Source organism: Siniperca chuatsi, linkage group LG6 (assembly GCF_020085105.1).
Source record: "Siniperca chuatsi isolate FFG_IHB_CAS linkage group LG6, ASM2008510v1, whole genome shotgun sequence".
Classification (NCBI taxonomy): Eukaryota; Metazoa; Chordata; class Actinopteri; order Centrarchiformes; family Sinipercidae; genus Siniperca; species Siniperca chuatsi.
In genome coordinates, this window is record NC_058047.1 from 1,253,579 (window position 1) to 1,275,000 (window position 21,422).

The 21,422-nt window shown below is 44.8% G+C and overlaps 1 protein-coding gene across 9 annotated transcripts in view; it reads right to left on the minus strand.

Moving 5' to 3' along the window:
• Positions 1-9,546: 9,546 nt before the first annotated feature.
• The window catches only part of nfia (nuclear factor I/A), a 204,408-nt gene continuing 192,532 nt past the window's right edge, over positions 9,547-21,422 (minus strand). For all 9 annotated transcript variants that reach the window (XM_044198953.1, XM_044198948.1, XM_044198952.1 and 6 more), the window contains one exon: positions 9,547-20,962. In XM_044198953.1, coding sequence (XP_044054888.1) covers positions 20,869-20,962 — 94 coding nt within the window. In that variant the 3' untranslated portion in view covers positions 9,547-20,868. The remainder of the gene's footprint in view (positions 20,963-21,422) is intronic.

The following is a 21,422-nucleotide window of genomic DNA, read 5'->3' on the forward strand; positions in this document are numbered from 1 at the left end:
GGTCGTCGTGACGGCGTTTCTCACCGTTTTCACCAGTTTTCCAAACCGATCGATCGATCGATGGATCGACGGAGAAAAGAATCGGCAGATGGATCCAGAATGAAAAGCATCATCAGCTGCAGTCCGACACAAACCGGTTCAACATGAGCTCCAGCTCCACCAGCTGCAGCAGCAACATCCTGCTTTACATTAATGCACGAGGAATAATAACCTGATGATAGAATATATAACAGCACAGCAGCCACAGGGACGCTGCACTGCACCGAGTACTTTTAATACTTTCAGTACATTTTCCTGATTATACTCACACACTTTTACTGAAGTAACATTTTCACTGCAGGACTTGTAACAGAGTATTTTTACAGTGTGGTGTTAGTACTTTTACTGCAGTAAAGGATCTGAATACTTCCTCCACCTCTGCTTGAGATGTTGTGTTTATGTGACGGACAAACTGGGACGGATCCAAAGTTCCTCCGCTGAAAGACGTAAAGAGAAAACACTCACACACTTACAGGAAGTCAGTGAGTCAGCCTGTAAATCACAGCAAGTGTCAGAGCATTCAGAGGAGAACAGAGAGGAGGGAAAGAGAGGCGACAGGAGATGAAGAGAGATGAGAGGATGCGGAGGAGAGAGAGTCAAGATGACATGAGATAATAGAGGAGGAGATGAGAGGAAGAGGAGGAGGAGGAGGGTAAGTTTCCTCCTCAGGGGAGACGTCGACCTGTCAGAGTAAATGTCTCCTCTGCAGGGAGATAAAATCATATTTAAAGATCAGATGCTTTAAATCGCGACCAGCTCTCTGTTTGAAGAACCTTGAAGGAGACGAAGGAGGAGGAGGAAGAGGAGGAGGGATTATTAGCTCTTCATCAGCAAACTCCTCCTGGTTTATTCTGGGCTTTAAACTCGTCGTGTCATACCCGAACACGCAGTAATCAGAGTACTAAAAGGTTCCACTCAAGTAAAACTATTACACTGTTTTAGATTTTGTCATACATGAAGTGAAAGATGAGATTTTAGCTCGAAAATGAATATTTAGAAACTTCTGCAGCCGAACAGTCGATGTTGGCACGGGCAGACTTTATCGTGGAAGCATTAACGTGGCTCGGAGAAGAAACAAAACTGTGCATGCAACATTTCCCTCAAATACGCTGAAACGTAAACAGTAAGAGTCTACAGTCGCGCAGCAGCCGCCTTGTCTCCACGGCAGGAGACGCTTGTCCTACTTTATTTATTTTTCATTTCAGCTCAGTGTGAAATTTGGCTTTTGGAGGAAGTCAAACATGTTTTTGCTAATCTGATAGATGCTAACATGCTAACACCAGCATATAGGCCAGTTTGGGAACCCATCAGGAGAGCGAGACCCTGGACAACCTGCTGCTGTCCTGCTGAATGTCCGGAAACACACAGCTGTAGGAAAGCGGCCACGTGCACGAGGCGGCTGCTCGGCCGCTGAGCGAACACTCACTTTTAGTTTGGAAGTTTGCATTTACTCTGATTTTTTTAGCAACTTTTCCCTCAGAGAACAAACTGTGCTGTTAGTCTGTCTTTTTCATTATCACTGCAAAAAATAGGTTGACACATTGATCAACCACCAACAAACACACACACACACACACACACACACGCCTGCTGGAAGCCTGCTCCCATTGGCTGAGCCCGGCGGTGGGTGTGGTATTGATCAGAAACACCAGCAGCAATTATACGACTTCACACTGAGCCTGGAGCTCATCACTATTCACTGTGGAGAACACACACACACACACACACACACACACACACACACACACCACAGTGACTCTTTGATTAATGCTAATTTGTGTGTGGACGTGAAGCGCCTTAATCCTCTTCTCTAATTGGTCTTTCATTATGGCTGAGGGGGAATTTTGGGGGGTGGGGGGGCGTGTCCGTGGCCCTTCGTTAAGGTGGTGTCACCGTGGTTACTGTGGCTCAGTGTGAATGGATGAGGCGACCGGCAGGACGCCGCAGCCAGGAAGACAAACAGACAAAACTTTACTTCATTAAAGCTGGAGGCAAAAGTCCAAAAACCTAAAGTTACTTCAACCGGATCTTTTTTGTCCTCTTGTTTTCAGCAGAAACAAGTCGTGAACACAACATTAACATATCGTCAGCTTTTCAGCTGACATGTTGAACTTGTGATCGACCGGCTGCTTGCTTCCACCTGCAGCAGCTACAGAGTCACATGACGCTTCGTCAGGAGGCGTGTCTGTGTCTCCTGATGGACGTCAGTCCGGTCTTCTCTCTGTCCGCTCTGTGTTTGGTCTCCAGCAGCTGCTGAGGAAACATCTGGCTCTTTAGCAGCTAGATGCTCCGCTATGTTCAGCAGCTGCTGAGGGAAACATCTGGCTCTTTAGCTGCTAGATGCTCCGCTATGTTCAGCAGCTGCTGCTCTCTTTAGCTGCGATGCTCCGCTGCTGTCTGGCTGCTGCTCAGCAGCAGGAAGCGTTCGGCGGCTTTTTACAGCTTCTTCTTCTCTGGAAGCGACGCTCTGAGAGCTGAGAGCGAACCAGAGCAGCGAAGCTGCAGCCGGACGGATGAACAGCGAGCTGAATCTCTATAAATGATTGAAAGTTTGTCCGGGTGTCTACAGGTGCGTTTGAATCCACCTGTTCTTACGCTCATTTTCACTTTGTGTGAATTTGTTTGAAACAACAACAAAAGTTAAAGGTTGTTCTGCTTCGGCTGAGGTGGGAAAGTTAGCATATTAAAAAAGAGAAGGTGCAGTCAAGACTCGGACATTGTGGTACCTGTAGATTATGGTGAGCGTTGTCTGCATTGTTAGCTTTAATAAAACGCAAAAACGTGTTCGGTGTGCATCTTTCATTTTTATGTCTTCTAATCATTAGCCTATAGCCTATAAACACTAAATATATGCAACTGAAAGCAGCGTAATGCTAAAATCACACAGCTCTTTATGTTATGTTAACGTTAGCTTGCCTTTATGTATTTGTCGATGTGCTTTCATTTATGGTTTGTCTCAGCTGTTATATTTGCAGCTTCTTGTCTAATTCTCAGATGAATTAAATCCATAAATCTGCTAACGTTAGCTAACATTTCTGGCAGACATAAATACAAGGTGCTGCTGATTAGTGCAACAGCTCGAGCAGCTACATCAAATAACGCGGAGCGAGTGTGTGATTCTGCAGTAAGGAGTTCATTTGCCCGTTCATCCGTCTTTCACATTATTGTTTACTTCTAATTTATTAATGAAAACTGTCATTTTTATTAAGTTTTAGTCTGGTTTCTGTCACAGAAAACTGCTATAGACGGCTGCCTGAAGTTAGGGAACAGTTTGTATTTAACTGGCTAAAACAAAAACACACAAAAGACTCAAACACTGAAACAGAAGTTGTTGTTTGAATCTCTGCGAGGATCAGATGCGTGCTCACATATGTTGTGTCTGTATATTCCCGTCCGACTGTATGTATAATATAATTTCCACGGCTCGCCGCACCGCCTGCAGCCATGTGTCCGTCAGGCGTGTCGTCACCTGGGGCCAATCGTTTCCCAGCAGCACCGGCTCCCTCATTAACCCTGTAAGTCCTGCCCACACTGTCCCATCTGCTCGTTATTCACTGGCTGCTGGGGATTGTGGTGTTTACCGTGCAGGCGCCAGCGCTCGGTGCTTCACACTGTCCCTTCACAGCAACAAGCTGTGAGAGATGTGGAAGCTGTGGCCTCGCTTCAGCTGCAGGGACTTTACGAGAAAACCTTTTAGATATAATCACATTAACAAAACAAATAAAAAACTGTGCAGAAATCTCCCGGCCCCCTCTGTCCTCACCCCCGAACCCGTCACCCCATCACCTTAATGTACTGTACTTTAGCAGACTGCCTCATGTTTATTTATTTATTAGTTTACATCAGTATTAGTAAATCCCCCCCACAGTCTTCTGAATACTCCATTTACATACCACCACAGAAAGCACGATACGCCTCCGCACACACACCAACAACCCTATCCTGACAGTAACACACACTTACAGTGACCTCAGTCAATCTAGCAGAAATGAAGTAATTAATCTCCACTTCCTTCCTCCAACAGACAGCGTTTCGACCACTGTCGGAACGAGATTTAGACTCTCAGTGGGTTAAATAAATGTTAAATTAAAAACAGATTTCATTTCTCTGTCCTGTCCGTTGTGCGTCTGTTTGTATTTAATGTCACTTTGTGTTTTCACAGTTCTTGCATTAAACTAAATACAAAAAACATGCTGTATATATATATATATATATATATATATATATATATATATATATATATATATATATATATATATATTTCTAGATGGATCGATAGATACACACCTACATGCAGTACATACAAAAGAAAGAAACCCTTTTATCAGGATCTGAGCTGCAGGAACCTGATTCCAGTTTTGGTTCCTCCTCTTGAAGCTGGAAGTAAAGAAGTGGAGTTTGCCGTACTGAACGTCACAGACGGTTCAAAGTCTCGTCAGTGCTACAGCCTGTGTACAGCTTTCACTCCGACTGTCAGCGAGAGCTGCTCGATGACGTCAGGGTGTTTGTTATATTGAACTTGAATAATTGTTACAGGCTGTAAGGTGAAGAGAGAGGGTGAAAGATGGTATTTTATTTCTCTTTCCACCTTCACGACACGCGACAGAGTCATCACTTTCTAATCCGTCCGTCCAGTCTTCAGATGCAGTGGAAACATGAACACAAATGTGCTAAAAGAAGTTTGTATCTTGCTCTTTTACTGAGGACGGCAGCTGAACGGGCGAATACGAATGGACGGTGGAGAAGTGGATTCAGCTACAGGAGGTCTGAGAAGTTTTTTCACCTCACTGTAACTCTACGTCAAAGTCCCTAACTGAGACAGCTCGCCACCTTAACGAAACAGGAGCTCTCAGAGCCTGCTCACCTGCCAGGTCGGACGCCAACACGAGCAGTGGTTTTTGGCCAGCGGGTCGTTGAAACAGTACGTCTCATCTGATCAATGACGGACTTGATTAAACCTGATAGAACAGCCAGGTTAAACACTGAAGCTGTGATGGAGCATAGCCACAGTGACACATTCAAGCAGTAACAGAGGAATAAGGAAGTCCTTTAGGTGTAAGACAAGAGAGCCAAGGTGGATTCTTCTTACCTGATCGATGCAGTTCACACGCTGCTGTTGCATCAGGTGAAGGAGAAGAGGCTCGTCCAGCTGATCCGTCCACCACAAACCTTTTCACTTTAACTGCAAACAAAGGTTCACACTTTCCCACGTTTCACTCCTCTTCTTCAAACTTTTCTTTGCCCTCCTCTTCCTGCCACTCCCTTCTACATCCACCTAACCAGGAAGTGAGCTCAGGAGCGCATTTAAAGGGAAACGGTGGTGCGTTTCAGCTATGGCAGCCGAGGAGGCCATTCTTTGTGTTCTTTTTGAAGGAGCCTGATGAAAAACGTGTTTAATACTACACAGTACGCTCGATGTTACAGTCACCGCCCTTTCCGTTTTGATTTCGGTGGTGTCGAGTGACTTCTGTTTCTGGCAGAGTACAGTAAAAGATCTAGAAGTTATTTATTTTCCGACTTGTCAGCTGTTGAAACTCAGCAGCATGAATCCGTTCATGCGTAGTTTTATTGCTCGTGTCGTGTCATTGCTGTAAACATTTCCTCTCATCTGTTCCAGTTGTTTAACTTCTGCTCCTCCGTCGTTGCATTCATTCACACGTCCTGATCGATGGATGTGAATGAGGAAGCAGCTGCTGAGGATGGCCTCATTAAAAACTGATCAGTGTGTTTGTGTGTGTGTGTGTGTGTGTGTGCTGGAGATTTAACAGTCACCAGATTTGAGTTCTTTTAAATGAACAATCAATTGAAAGTTTCTGTGGATGTTTTATGAGTCAATTCCCTTAAGCCCTTTCGGTGCTTACACTCTAACTCCTTTGAATGCACACACTTCAATCGACACTTCAACTCCTTTCAGTGCAACTGACATTGTGACTGCTCTCTGTGCTTACACTTAAACTCCTTTACACTTCAACTGACACCTTTTACAATGGTTGTTTTTAACTGAAACTTCAACAACTTTCAGCGCTTACTCTTCAGCTGACACTATGATTATGAATATTGCTATTACTTACCTTTTAGTGTTTTAGTGCTTCCATTGCCATTTCACACTCTTTCAGAGCGAGAGGTCCAGTGTGTAACATTTAGAAATGGAATATAATATTTATAAGTGTGTTTTCATTAGTGTTTAATCACCTGAAAATAAGAATCGTTGTGTTTTCGTTACCTTAGAATAAGCCCTTTATATCTGCAGAGGGAGCGGGTCCCCTTCCACGGAGGCCGCCATGTTGCACCGCCATGTTTTTACAGTATGCCAGAATAGGTAGGGTCGTTCGTGTTTTTCTCGAGTTTCGCGGCCACCGTAGTTTCTCCTACACGCTTGCGAGGGGAGGGCGAGGCGAGCGGTGTTCACATGGTTGCAAACTGCAATTTCACCGCTAGATGCCACTAAATCCTCCACACTGGACCTTTAAGTCCATAGACATTTTAGTGCCTCTCTGTGCTTACACTGCAACTGAAATTGTTACTGCTTTAAGTACTTACACTTCAACTGCTTTACTGTTAGTGATTGGACATAAACTGACACTTCAACTCCTCATTTTACAGTATCTATTTTGTGCATTTACACTTCAACTGACACCTCAAGTACTTGCAGTGTTTTCTTCAATCAAATCTTACAATCAGTCTTACTCGTCAACTTACACTTCAACTTCTTTCACTGCCTACACCTCGACTGATACTTAAACTCCATTAAGTCCTTTAACGTCAACAGTTGCTCTCATACAAATACATTTTTAAAAGCTCCGACTTTTAAATTGTCTCTTCAAAAGCAAATTTCAGCGGAAGCAAACAAGCAGACATTTTCTTCTGAAAAATGTGTTATTTAGAGTTTTTAATATTATCAGTATTATTATAATCATCACTTTCTGACTGCAGAGTGGCGGGGCGTGGTCTTTCTCCTAAGTTCAAGTTCACAGTCTGACCTGCTGACCTTTAGCTTGTTTGCTGTGGGGGCATATCAGGTCACGCTGTGTGTGTGTGTGTGTGTGTGTGTGTGTGTGTGTGTGTTGTGGAAAGGCGATGCCCGGTGTTGGCGGCTGGCTGAATTATTCACGCTCCTCTGCGGTCGTCTCCCTCCCTGAAACCTGAGAGGGGAAGGTGAGGCGGCTCACACCCTTCACGTGGCACCCGGGGGAGAATCTGAGCTCAGCTGACAACAACACAACACACACCGGGGGTGAGGAGGAGTAGGAGGAGGAGGAAGAGGAGGAGGAGGACGGAGAAAGACAGTGAAAGAGGTGTGGAAACTCACCAGGAGAGAGAAGAAGATTTCTGTGGTTTTGGTTCTTTAAACACTTTGATGAACAACTTGAGATCCCACTGAAACATCAGTCTGCCGGAGGTCTTCAGTGAGCTGTGTGTCCATCATGGAGGAACAACGTTGATCTGTTAGTTAATGAAACTCTCAGTCAGGCTGTAAACACGGAGCTGAAGCAGCTCGTCGTGTCTGTAGATTTAATCAGTCCTCTTAAAACAGCTGAGTGAAATTAAAGAGCTGTCCGGGCGTTCCGCTAACGTCATAACAGATTACATATTATATATATTTGCATCAGAGAAACAGAGCAGAGATATCGTCTCAGAGACATGAGGTGGGAAAACGACTTCAGGAGGGTTTAAAGAAACAGTCTACAGCCATGTTAGCAGCTCTGTGAGGCTGCACTTAGCCACAGCGGTGCTTTGAGTGAAATGCTAACGTCCGTTGAGGTGGTTCGGGCATCTGATCATGAGGTTTTCGGCGCACGTCTAACTGGTAGGAACCCCGGGTAGACCCGGAACACACTGGAGGGATTATATATCTCATCTGGCTTGGGAACGCCTCGGATCCCCCGGGAGGAGCTGGAAAGTGTTGCTGGGGAGAGGGACGACTGGACTGCCTCGTTTAGCCTGCTGCCACCGCGACCCGGCCTCGGAGAAGAGGCAGGAAACGGAAGGATGGACGGACGTTCGGGCCCTGATGATGACGGACCATCTGTCTGTCCATCTCAAACACTGCTGGACAGGTTCCCATGTAGATAATCATGGTCCTAATAATTCTGGTGACTTACTGACCTTTCTACCAGAAATACTAGAAATATCGAAATGTAACTGGGAGGTTGTAATGTCGTTTTATTTTTGGACACTTAATGAGTTTTCCTCAAGCTTCACAGAATAAACTAACTCACTGGTTCATCCCTGGTTTCTCTCCTTTATCCACAAGAGACGGTAAAATCCTGACGGAGTATTCAATACCACACACACACACACACACACACACTTTCTGTGTGCATGAGGACAGCTGACATCAGCAGATCTGACCGCTGAGAGGCTGGATTAGAGCGAGAGTGTTTCTGTTACGACGCAGATCAAACACAGATTGAACACTGGATACAGAGGTCTCACTCCGCCTGGATTACAGGGAACATCACACACCAACACGCTTTGTTCTTCAGAGAACATCCAAATCACTGGCGCGCTGGAGCGATGGCCTCTTCCTGTTTAAACTTTAGTTTCTAGAGTTTAAAAGTTTTTTTTTTTTAACTTTAGCTCTACTAGTTTTAGTTCAGTTTGTAGTTAAGATTTTAGTTATTTATGTTTTATTACTTATTCCTCATCTACATTGAGTGTCCTTATGTTGTTTTGTGATTCTTATTTGTGATTTGGCTGCTGCAGTTTCCCTTTGGGAATAATAAAGTACTAATAAAGCTGCCACTTTTTCAAAAAGTCAAGTTCGAACGAATTCGAGATAACATGTAATTTGTTCGAATGAATTTGAACGCAACCCATTTAGCGTAATGTGCGAGATACAGTGAGCAGTGACTGTCACATGACCATGTGTGGCCAGTGATGTCCATGAGGGTTTTAGCCTCCTTTATATTTCCCGCGTGGCGTCAGACGGGGAGTCGGCAGGCGGGGTGAACAGCGTCGCTCCACTGATTCCTGGTGCCTCTGCTGCCTCACTGGGGCGGCAGCGAGCAGCTGAGCCCTCTGATTTGTTGCGAACCCAAAATACTCCCACACTCAGCTTCTCAGATGCGTCCTCCTCCGGTTTCATTTCTAAAACATTTGCCCTGTGAAGCACTCTAAAGTCTACTCTAAAGTTCTGCTTTTTGCCGAAATGTTTTGTCAGAGAAGGAAAATCCCACTTGCAGCCAGGAGGAGCTACCAACAGATGTTTTCAACCTCAGCAGTTCACAGTCTCAGTACACAGTAACAGCGAGGTGCGAGGAAATCTGGGGATTTGAGGGCTCTATACCATGATCTTTAATTACAAACTTAGAAACTACAAATAATGAAATACAATCTAAACAAGGAATCACACGGAGAACAAGTCTCAGGCATGAAGGCTTTTTCTAAACTCAGTGGTCCTGCTGCAAAAAAGATATAAGATCTGGACACAACAGCACTGAAAGACTGTCACATTAATACATAAATACACACAAATACAACAGAAAAACACACAGAGAGCCGGTCGATAGAGCATTAGCGTCTTTATTTTTTGTCGTCGTTGCATAGGAAATGCACATCTTGCTTCCAGTAAATTGAGTCTGCGTGGACATGGAGTCACTAATGGGGCCGAGAGGGATGGGCCTACACTTCACCAGTTCAACGGAAACAACGGTCGGAAAGGGAAGAACAGAAAGAAACAAAAACAGAACAACAAAGTGACAAACTGAAGAACTGACAGACAAGAGAGGACAACGGAGAAGTCAGTGCAAGCTCACAGCTTCAGAGCACAGAGGATGGACAACAATGGCACCCAACACAACTAATGGACACTAGTTTACGCTGAACAAAAGTGTGACACCAGATGGTGGAGCGGTGCGACGCGGCGGCAGAAAACACCGCCCTGTTCCATAAAAGAGTTGTAGAGGCACAAGGTTTAAGTCAGTTCTGGGTGAGGATGGAGGTGGAGTCGATGGTCAGGTGGTGACGGAGGAACCGAACGGGTCGTGGTCAGGATGAGGATGTCGTCTGGTTTCTATAGCGATTTGGGCAGTGAGAAGGGGATGATGGGACGTGTGAGGACGGTGCGATGATGTGAATGTGTGACTCAGACTGCAGGGGGACGCGGCCCGCCGGGCGACGCTCGGGGTCAAGATAAAGCTCTCCTTCCTCGAGATTGTCGTGGGTTAGCTACAGTTAGCATCGCCTCCAGAGGGCTGGGTGAAAGGCAACGAGAGATGCTAATCGAGCCGATCGATTATCAGTATTGGCGATCGGCTGGAAAACAAGTGAATGTGGGCAGTTCTGGGCCGTAGGTATCATAAAAAAACGGATCCCTGGTTTGTTTTAGCTGATAATTTGAACACAGTGATGAACATTTCTACATCTGGATGCTAAGATTTCTATTCTAATCTGTTCTATTTCACTTTCTAAAGGACCGTGCCAATGTTTTTGCGTGTTTTAGTCCGTCTACTACATATCGTGTACACTGCCAACCATTTTCAAAGCCCGCTGTCGTGTTTTATATTTTTAAATACAGTTTTATCTCCTGGCAGCCATTGATTTTCATTGACTTCCTTATAATTATGAAATTAAACTGTTAAAGACTTGAAACTTGCTCGAGTCAGACTCAAGGAACTTTTTTAATTTGCTTTAAAAAGATTTCTGTTCTTTTAATTTGTATGTTCTTCTGCAGTTTTTCTTTCTTTTTGGATTATTTAAAGCACTTTGGATTGACTTTGTGTGTGAAACGTTCTGTAGAAATAAACCTGCCTCGTCTTACTTGCCCTTCTCTCGACTCTACAGTCAGAAAAACCATCATAGTGAACATCGTGTCCGTCTTTCCTGGTAATGCAGCTGTAAGACTGACTGACTTGAAAGGTTCCACACAACAATAACGAATGTTGTGATTGGACAGAAAGCTCCAGAACGGCTACTAAATGGACCTTGGGGTGAGACTTTTTGTTAACTGCTGTTTCTCAGGTGATGAACAGAATTTGCCAAAAAATGAAGCAAACGTCTGATTAACTAACCTGAGCAAGTTTCACATCTTTGAAAATTTGTTTTCAATTAGAAAATTGGTCTAAATGGATGAAACCAGGAGCTCCCTGGGAGTGAGGCTGGGCATCGAACCTCAGTACTTTTTAGTACAAGCTAAAATGTGTCCAGTACAGAGAATGAAAAACTGTCTAGCACTGAAGGTTGGTATCGACTGTCAGATACATAATCTAGTCTTGACGGTTCCCGATTTAAATCAGAATTTCGCCAGTTTTAGGTGGTTTCATTTAGCAAACGTTATCGGAAAACAGTGCAGACTACAGCCGATCGATACTGGGTGTTTAGATACGATTTAGATATTCAAGAGTTTAAATAAACATTTTTGATCAGGATTCCTTAAATCTGTTTTTCTGTAGTGTTTGGGACATTTTACAGAGTTAAAATTAAAACTTTTCAGCGCTCTCTGGTGGACAAACTACGCAATGGATCACACACGTATCTTTGGCGTTTCTGTACTGACATTATTTTGTTACTCAGTGGCTGACATATACTCCAATATCGGCAGGAAGCTAATATCGGCAGGATATGTTGGCCCACGTGATTTTTCAGTTGGGTTCTAGTTTATACAGCATTTGGGGAAACACCCATAAATTGAAGGGATGTGAAGAACTAGTACTGGTACTGAAAACTTTTACACAACACCATGCCCTACCAGAACGATTTGGAAAGAAGCATTTGAAATATGTAAAACACTACAGCATTCTTTGGAAAATCTTTAGCAGTAATGTAAAGTAGACAAAATCAGTGGCATTGTCCTTTAACAAAACAGTCTGGTCATCAACAAAGTTTGTCAACCCAAAGTTTTCTGCCTAAAAGAGATGCACAAGTCGAAGAGACTGTTTAGTTTCAAAGAGCTGAGCTGCATCGACAGCTGCGAGTCGAAAACAGAGAGGAGCCACTGGAGGTGAGCTAGACAAGCCAATCGACCCCGGCTGGCCTGGGACTGGGAGAGGGAGGGGGGAGGGAGGGGGGGAGTCTCCCAGGTGCTGGCTACCTCTTTCTCTTTCTAGACCTTTCTCATCCTGAAGGAGCGGCGGCTCGTTTGAAGCCCTGCCGAGGGAGACGCAGCGGAGGCTCGATGAGGAAGGAGGGGGATTCGGTCCCGGATAGTGCTGAGCGCTGCAGAAAAAGGCAGAGGCCATCGATTCAGTCTTCTGCAGGAAACTGCCTGGGGAGGAGGAGGAGGAGGAGGAGGAGGAGGATTCACCCAGAGCCACGCAGAGAGTTCTCAGCCTGCCGGTCAATGGACGCGAGGGGAAGGAGAGGGGAGGGGAGGCCAGACCAGTCGGGTGTTTGCTGATGTTAAAAGTTAGCTGGAGATTGTCGGATTAAAACCCTGCGAGGCTGCGGCAGTCCGCTGACGGCCCGGGGCAGTCATCATGGTGGCACACCCATCAAATCAATGACAATAAACTGACACACAGTAGAAAACCGTGATGAAAGAGTCCCATGTGTGAGCATGAAGAGATGAAGAGAGAGGAGGTGAGACAGTGAGCAGAAAAAGGTTTGAGGCATACAGGGAGAGGTAAGAAAAAGAAGAAAGAGGAACCAAAACAGTAACATAACAATCTGGTTTTTGTAAATTTTTTTCTCATTTGTTGTCATCGTAACAGTTTACTAGGCGATTATGGAAGAGCATGCAGTTATATCTTATGATTATTGTACATTAGCTATAATCAGAGGGGCCTGACAGACAGCAAAGGCTACTGGTGGTCAGAAATTTCAACAATTACAAACAATTATTGTATTCAGTATTCAGAAGAGCATTATAATACAGGTTTTCACAGGCACTACATTTGATCTTTTTCAATATATCATGTAATATGCTGGTTTGTTTTTATATTTCATTTCTTTTTCAGATTTTTCGTATAACTCGTTCGGTCCGTAGAAGCTGGGATCTGGAAACGGAAGGATTGATCGTAAAAGAAGGAAGAGGCTGAAATTTTCACAAAGTAGATACCAAAGTCCACGTGGGCAGGCGCCCGCGTGCACGTGAGCCGCGCCGCGTGCACGTGTGGGTGTTTGTTTTTAGTCAGTGCATAGTTCTCATGCAGATTAGACTGCTATGCTTTGATACGCTGTCAGGAAGCATGATAGTAAGTTCAAATTGTCACATTTTCCAGCTTACCTCCCCTTCACTGGCTTTATTTAACGCTTAGCACCATGTGATGGTTTTTGCAATAGGACAAATAAATATCTTTGCAAAGGAGCAGTGACACTGTAATTCATTACAGTTGAGCGCTGGAGAGCAGCTTCAGTGTTACCTGCCTCCTCGTCCAATGACTTTCCTTCATCTCTCTAAAGCGATGACATTTATACTCATTTCTCCGGCTCGCGCGCACGGCCGGCACGGTGAAGGATGGCTTCCTTCTGCTCCGCTTTCGTGCCGAAGACAACAACGGGGGAAACGTTGGCGTTTTCATTCACATCAGTTTAGAGCGAGTAAAAGCTGCTGGAGGTGGATTCCAGGTGCCACTGAAGCGCTCCCCGTTCCTTGTATGATTGTTCTGCGAGTCCCGTACGTTCAGCGTTACTATAATTCACATACTCAGGTCTCTAAAGTGATTGAAAGTACTTGGGTGGATTAAAAATACCCTGGTCTAAGCCTGAAGAATTCTGCCCCTCTTCACGACAAGCCGTTCAAATTCGATTACGTCCCGACCCCTCCAAAGCGCAGACTCGCACAGCGGTCCGGTCTGCCCGGGAGAATTTGGACAAACGTGAAGACAACAAAGGCGTTAAAGCGTAAAAAGCCCAGCCTTCATTCAACCCTGTTTCCTGATGGAGCGGCAGAATTCCTCAAAGGCAAAATCCAAAAATCAACTCTTGGCGGGGTGGGGGTGAAGCAAGAGGAGAGACGGGGATATTGGGAGGGGGGAGACGGAGTTCTTAAGAGTCTTTGACTCCAGCTCTCGCTCACGTTGCTGGTTGGACAAGCTTTGGATCAGAGTTTTCTAGATTCAGAGTGAACGGAGGAAGCTGCAGGATTCATCGGGCGGTTAGAAGCTCAGAGGGGTTTGTCAGATTTGTTTTGGGGAGAAATTTCATGTCAATTCACGGCGGTTGCTTTCAGAAAACGTCCCTGCTGGTGTGTGTGAGCACGCGCTGCTCGTTGCTTCAGCTGGTCGGATGCAGCGTCTGGCCTTATGGGCTCATCGCTCTCTCAGCCTCGGCTTTGATTTGTGTTTGCTGTTGGCTTTGTGGAGGAGGAGAACGTGGTGTAGCGAGCTTCACATTCAGCCCCTCCGCAGCCTCCACCGCCACCACCACCTCCACCACCACCACCCAGTGAACTGGAAAACTTCACTGCTTTCCCTTCAAGGACTCCAGTTCCAGTGGGATTTGAGTTGCTGCTCATTCTTCCACTACTTTAATTTAAATTTGGACTGTTTTTTTGTTTTTTTTTGTTGACAAAACCAAAGCAATACTCTTCCTCCAGCTATAGTCTATAAAATCAATAAATCTTCAGCTCTTAGACTTTTCCTTTGCCACTTAAATGTTGCCTTTAAAAGCATCCGGTGTCATTCTGTTTCTGCTCGTTCCAAACCCAACACGCTTTTTATGGCTTCACCATTTCAGCAAATGGCAACATTTTGGATTTCTTACGCATTATTTTACACACATTTCCCCAAAATTCAGTACAGTATTTGGTATCTTGTGGTATCTGGATTTACCGCTAGAATTTAAAATTAAGGTTTGAAAAAAACAACACGAGTTTATCAGGAGGGAAACAGTATCTCAGAGCTTGTCTCACGTTTCCGAACCTGTAAGTACATTTTCTTCCAGCTCGCTTCTGTAACTACATTGATTGTGTATTGGGTTGTGAGTACAGCTGGAAAAAATGTTGAGAAATAATTATTAAACTATTTCGATTATTGATTGATCGTTGAAGTAATTTTTTTTTTTTTTTAGGGAAAAAGTCACCAGTTCCAGCTTCACAAATGTGAAGGGGTCAACTGGTTTTCTTGGTCTTGATGACAGTAAACACAACATCTTTGGGTTCGAGAGCTTTTTCTGCTGTTTGCTGACATACTATTGACCAAATGGATGAACGATGAAAATAATCGGTAGATTAATCGATACTGAAAATAATTGTTGGTTGCAGCCGTAGTTGTGAACGCTGTCAAAATGCTTTTTGACGTGGCAGCAGAACTATGGATGAACACATCCAGTGTAGCCTGCGATGGGCGACTGTGAGGAGCCGCTGCTTTCAGCACACAAGGTTAGACGAGGTGCGGGCCTTGCTTATTCACAGGCGGGACATCATACTGTTCGTCTCAGAATATTTAAGGAGGTAAACGTCTCCGAACGTGATAAAAGCTGTAAAACCTGAAGGGAATGAGCAGAAACTCTGATCGCACTGGAAGTGTCCGTCGTTCCTCGGCCGATTATCTGCTGCATGAACGTGATGCTGTGATGAGCAGCAGTGGATGTGTGGATGGACGGAGATCAGAGTGGACCTCCAGGCTTGGGGAGGGCTGGAGGAGGAGGAGGAGGAGGAGGAAGAGGAGGAGGAAGAGGAGGAGGAGGAGGTGATCTCGTGGGCCAGTGAAGAAAGAAAGAGATGGAAAAGAAAAAGAATCATGTTGCATAATCAAGCTGTTTATTTTCCTGCATGGAATGGTGAACACAAAAAAAGATGCCTAGATGCATTTATAGTAGGGGCATCCTTTGGCTGGCTATGTCATTGTCTCCTGCCTAAAACTAAACTTTTAAAATGCATAAAAAACGCTTGCTTTTCTTACCAATTTTCCTCAGAATTACCTAGATTTAGCTTCATCAACACTGATGCAACAAATAACCTTCAAAACATACAGCATACTGTAACATCCATTTACAATGGTCTTATCACCACAGCGCCCTATACTTTAAGTACAGGAATATGCTATACCATCAACAGAGGAAATGTCCTTAAATACATACAAAAAGGAAAGCAAATAAAGAAAAATAAAGTAAATGAGGAAACAGTTAAGTTTTCAACTTATATCCAGTTCCCAGAAAACAAACCAAACCAGTTCTAGTAATGTGGCCTCGATACAAACAATCAGAAAATTCACAACACTAGTTTTTCCTCATTTAATCAATGTTACAAAAGTCCTGCATTATAAAATAGGGCAGCTTTAAAATCAGTGTAATTAATAAAACTATACAACATACAAACACGTCTCCCAGTCAGGCCGAGTGGCCCTGCTGCTCTGCCCTCCCGTCCGTTCAGAGCTAACTCTTCTCTGCGTCTCTTCGCTGCTGTACCAGAACTAAATTACACACAACACAAGAACAAAAAAAACACACTGCCCAAACTATTGCTTTTATATTCTTTTTCATTTTTTCTTTCTTTAAAAAGGGTGCAATTTTGTCGTTATCTTACACACACAGCCAAAAGTCGCTGATTAGATGCTAGGCTGTTTCACAAGGTTTTTGTGACACTTAAAAAAATGTCCGTGCAATTTTTTATTTTTTTTTTATTCCCTTCGCTCTTTTTAAGCCCTGGAAGCTTTTTTTAATGTAATACTTTTTCTCTATTGTCATTTATTTCATGTTTAGTGCAGATAATTAAGGAAGTAATGCCCAACTCATTGCTAAAGGGTAGGCAAGAACAGAGACAAAACAAACATGTCACGCTAAGAGGAAACACACAACCCACACAAGTGGAACTACTAAACCATCACAGCCGACGGCGTCACGACGCTGTCCGTCAAGTCTGACAGACGGACTGAACACAGAACAGGTAAACAACTTATTTACTAAAACCTCTGCCAAGCAGGGCGGGGCGCGGTTAAAAGGTTGGACGTCATCAGAAGTGTTTTACGATAAACTGTTTTCTGCGCGATGGAGAAGAAGTTGGACTTGTTTAAGGCTTGTTTGTGACCAAAGAAATAATAAAATAAAAAAAAACCTTTAGGAAAGAGAGACCCGAATGTAGTATTGCGGCTGTCTGGTAGATTATCAAAACAGGAAGGAAGGAAGGAAGGAAGGAAGGAAGTAGAATTCCCCGAGCGACGGTGGCTCAGCTTGGCTGGAGCGCCGCCGTGGGGCTGGCTTCACCATTTTTAGGGACCGACCACGGAGCACGATGCCAGTCACGTGCACGCCAACTTTGGTTGAAATTAAAGAGAAAGAAAAACCAAACAAAATAAATAATGTAAGACAAAATAAGTCTAAGGGAGTGCAAGCAGGTATTGCATATTTTAATGTCCTCATTATTCATTTCTGGGAACGAAAGTAGAAGAACGAACCAAAAATAAAATCAGGAAGACTTGAAAATGAAAGTTTTTGCTGTTCGGAGATTGCAGCAACAGAAGTAAAAACCATCCCACCAGACAAAGGACAAGATGAAGGGGATAAAGATGGTAAACTGTACTAATCTACCAGCCGTGAGCGGTTATAAGCTCCGTCTGCTCTAGCAAGATCCTGGCAGCACGAAATTTAGTGAAATGAGCACACTGTCTTCAACTGCCAACAACAGGAAAAGTGACAAGAAATGTGTGTTTTCAATATGTCAGTCTGTTCTCAGATATCAACTTCAGTGTGTACGTGTTTTGAAAAACACAATTTTCCTAATTGTATCACATAATAAATAACAGCCCTATCCTAACAGTCTCGTCACTACAGATTTATAATTTCAATGAAATCGCCGCCACACTTGTATAGTGAAGTATAGATGTATATTTGAACAGTTTGCTAACAGGAGCCAAACTGTTGTAGCAGCTAAACTGAACTGTTAGCTAACCTGAACCGAACACCCTTAGCGGCTAAAGTAAACAGTTAGCAAAGCTGAACCAAACTGACGTAGCTGCTATACTGAACTGTTAGGGACTTTAACGTATTTCCAATTCAAACCAGTTTTAGTTGCTAGACTGTTAGCTAATGTTATACGGTGTTTCTGCAGCTAACCTGAATGAACCCGCTACACCAGAGTCTCAGTTAACAGGCGCTACAGCTGAAAATGGCCCGTTAACCTCGTGTTGTTTTTCCATGAGACTTTCATCGTCGGCACGTCACTCCTGCCGGCATCACATAGCCTCTGACTCGGTGCTCATTTCACAAAGTTTCACCGTGTTGCCGTCTGTTAGCAGAGATCTGGAGGTGACCTGATTGTAGCTGGTGTAGACTTCACCTGTGAGGTCTCCGCTCGGCGCTGCAGGTAGGGGGGGGGGGGGGCAGAAAGCAGTGCAGCGCAGGCCTGAGACCTCTTAAAACTGAGATACTACCAGCGAGTAATTCTGGAAATCACAGCGTTCCTCTTCAGCTTTAACGCTTTGACGTTAATTGCTCCCGTTACCTACAAAATCTCAGGTGTGGAGCGTGGAGGGAAAATTAAGAAAATAAAAGAAGGAGGAGAAAGAAACGGAAGAAACAATAAAACAAGACTCTCCACAGTGGATCTTGTGCAACCTCTCAGGACTGGACCGTAGCTCAAGGCACATCGATGAGGAACAATTGTTTTCGTGCAATATGATAACGTACGGATGAAAGAGAACGTCTTGGAACTGAAAAGCAGAAGTGATCTGTCGCTGCAGGAAAAGGAGGAAGGAGGAAGGGAAGGAAGTAGAAATAAATGAACGGAGAGTTGCCGAGAAGCGAAGAGAGCTGGTTGTTCGTGAAGGAGAGCGATAGAAAAGGCCTCGACGGGGCCAAAGTAATAGACGGCTGCTGGCAAGTGCCTGATGTTGGGATTACAATATAGTGTCTTTATCTCACTAACTACATCATCTATGGAAAAATTTGTCACTAACACTAGAACATGCAGATTTTTTTGTTCTTTTTTAAAAACTTTTTCACTTAAATTCACTTTTGTTCGACGCTGGATGGTCGTAAGAGTGTGTGTGTGTGTGTGTGTGTGCGCGCGCGCGCGTGTGTGTGTATATATATTTATATATATATATAGTATAGGAAAGGAAAAACAAAACTGAAGTTCAATAAAATGGTAAGTTGCATGTGAAGCGCTCGGCTGTCTTGTCTATTTGTGGACGAAAGCTTCCAGAGAGTTACCCTCTGCTCTGCGTCTTCATCGCTAAACCACACCCCCTGATTACACACTCACGGCCCATTGGCCAACTGCAGGAATAAGTGATTTTGATTGGAGGGGAGACCCAGCCAATCACTGGGCAGCCCGTCACCAGGCGGCGCCGTTTAAAGATTATCTCGCCTACAGAAACCGGAGAAAAACATGATTACTTTTAAGCTTAAATTCATTCATTATATTTTCTCCTGATTTCGCCTCATGAGAAATTCAAATAGCTTCTTTTTTTTTTCTTGAAGTAAAACGATGTGCTCATTAAAATAAGTTAATCGCTTAGCGTTTTTTTCTTTTAAACAAAAATGAAAAGCAGACTCAAGCTGCAAGAAATGCTCTAAAAAATTGATTGTTTAAAATGATATTTTCTTAAAGGGATTCTTGTTCTACCACGCTAACAGCTTTACAAGATGAACAAACAACAAATAATAAACAATAAATGTGAATACAGCTCCCCTTATTTCTCACAAGGCTATGGTTTCTAGTTCGATGCTGTGTTGTTGTCTTTTGTACCCCAATATTTTAGAGTCCCAGAGGTGTGAGAGGACTAGGAAGAAAAATATATTTTATATATACTTTTCAACAACTGATTTCAACGAGCTATCTTACAAAGATATTTAACTATCCAACAGCTAGCCAACAAAATTGCACTTCCCTCATAATCAATATTCCACTGGTAAAGTTTTAGTCACTCATCTCTCTCCTGCCTGCCTGCCTGCCTGCCTGCCTGCCTGCCTGCTGCGTTTCGGACACCAGAGCTTTCTGCCCACCCTTAGCATGCTGTAGCTTCACCCAGACTGGTGGATGGATAGAGGAGGAAGAGGAGGGGACCAGCTGAAATGACGGCTAAAAGAGAAAAATCAATGAGCCATGAAGCCAAAGCCTCCCAGATAAACGAGCTTGGATCCACCAGCGTCTGGTCGCAACACTTCACATCAACAAACCCCTGCTTCCCCACGTGTACAACCCCACCTCCACCTGACCTCCCCCATCATAACCCCACCCCCACCCCTCCATGTGTAGTTCATGTTATTACTGTGAAACAGGCAGGGCGTCTGTTTGCGCCCACACCACCTCCCCGTCAGGTCAGGTCTTTCCATTAAGCATTGGTTCATGTCCTTGGAAAGAGCCTTGTCGACTTCCTCCCTCCCTGACGTGCTACCCGCCAGGGGGCGGGGTCACGTGGGGGTGGAGTCCATCCCGGGAGGTGTGTTAGGGCTCAGGCGGGGGGGGATCGGGGGTATTAGCTGGTGGTATCTGAGCCAGGTAACACCTCCCCTCTCCCCCAGCCACGACGCATCCCGTCCCGTCTCACCAACCAAACCAAACCCAAGCCATCGGGGATCCACCAGGATGGGGGTCGGCTGGTGGGTGTGGGGAGGGCATTGTACCGATGATAGTCCACTGGATGCACACACTGCAGAGCATGATGGGAGAGTGGGAAGGTAGTTTCTCCGGGGGGGGGAAGCTCTGTGATTCAGTCTTGCGGCATTCCCAAAAATTGAAGGGCTCAACCCCCCCACGAATTTCTCAGCCTGGTCTGGTTTTGGGGTGGGGGGTCTGGCACTATATACGGACATCGACATATGAACCATATGTCTACAGGTAAGTCTATGACGTACAGTTTACAGAGTGGGTGGTTGGGGTGCGTTTGATCCGCTGTAGCCATGCTGATGCTGCTGAGTCTGTGTCTGGCGCTGGTGGGGGTGGAGTCAGGCGCAGAGGGGGAGGGCTGTAGGGGCGGGGCAAGACAGGACTCTCTGTCGCAGCTGGCATCAAAGGTCAAAGGTCGAGGAGGAGGCTGCAGCGATCTGTCGTACAGGTGGGTGGAGGGGGGAGGGGCATCTGGAGTCCCTATCCCAGGTACCACTGCGGAGAGAGACAGAAAAAGTTAACATGGAGTCTCCACGGCGATTTGGATCAGCCTGTATTCAGCTGTGCGGGACGGCGTGGAGGAGGGGGGGGGAAATGAATTAACGCCATACACTTAAACCATAACAGGGTTTCTGCCAGCTGACTTCCAAACATTCACCTGAACCTTTAAACTGCTACTGAGAACAAAGTCAGCGGGTGCGAAAACTCCCAAACTCCTGAAGTGAAGCGAAGACACGTCCGAGCAAGTTGTAAACTGACTTCGCGTCTCGTTGTGTGTGCGGACGCCAACAGGACGCCAAAATGTCTTCTTCTATAAGCTAAATCACCGCAGCCTCTTCAGGACCTGAACGGGACTTCGGACTTGTTGTTTGTCAGACCTCAAACACAAAACACTGTTTCTTCTGCCTTCAGCTGGGAGTTTATGACACTTCACTCTGTGTGTGTGTGTGTGTGT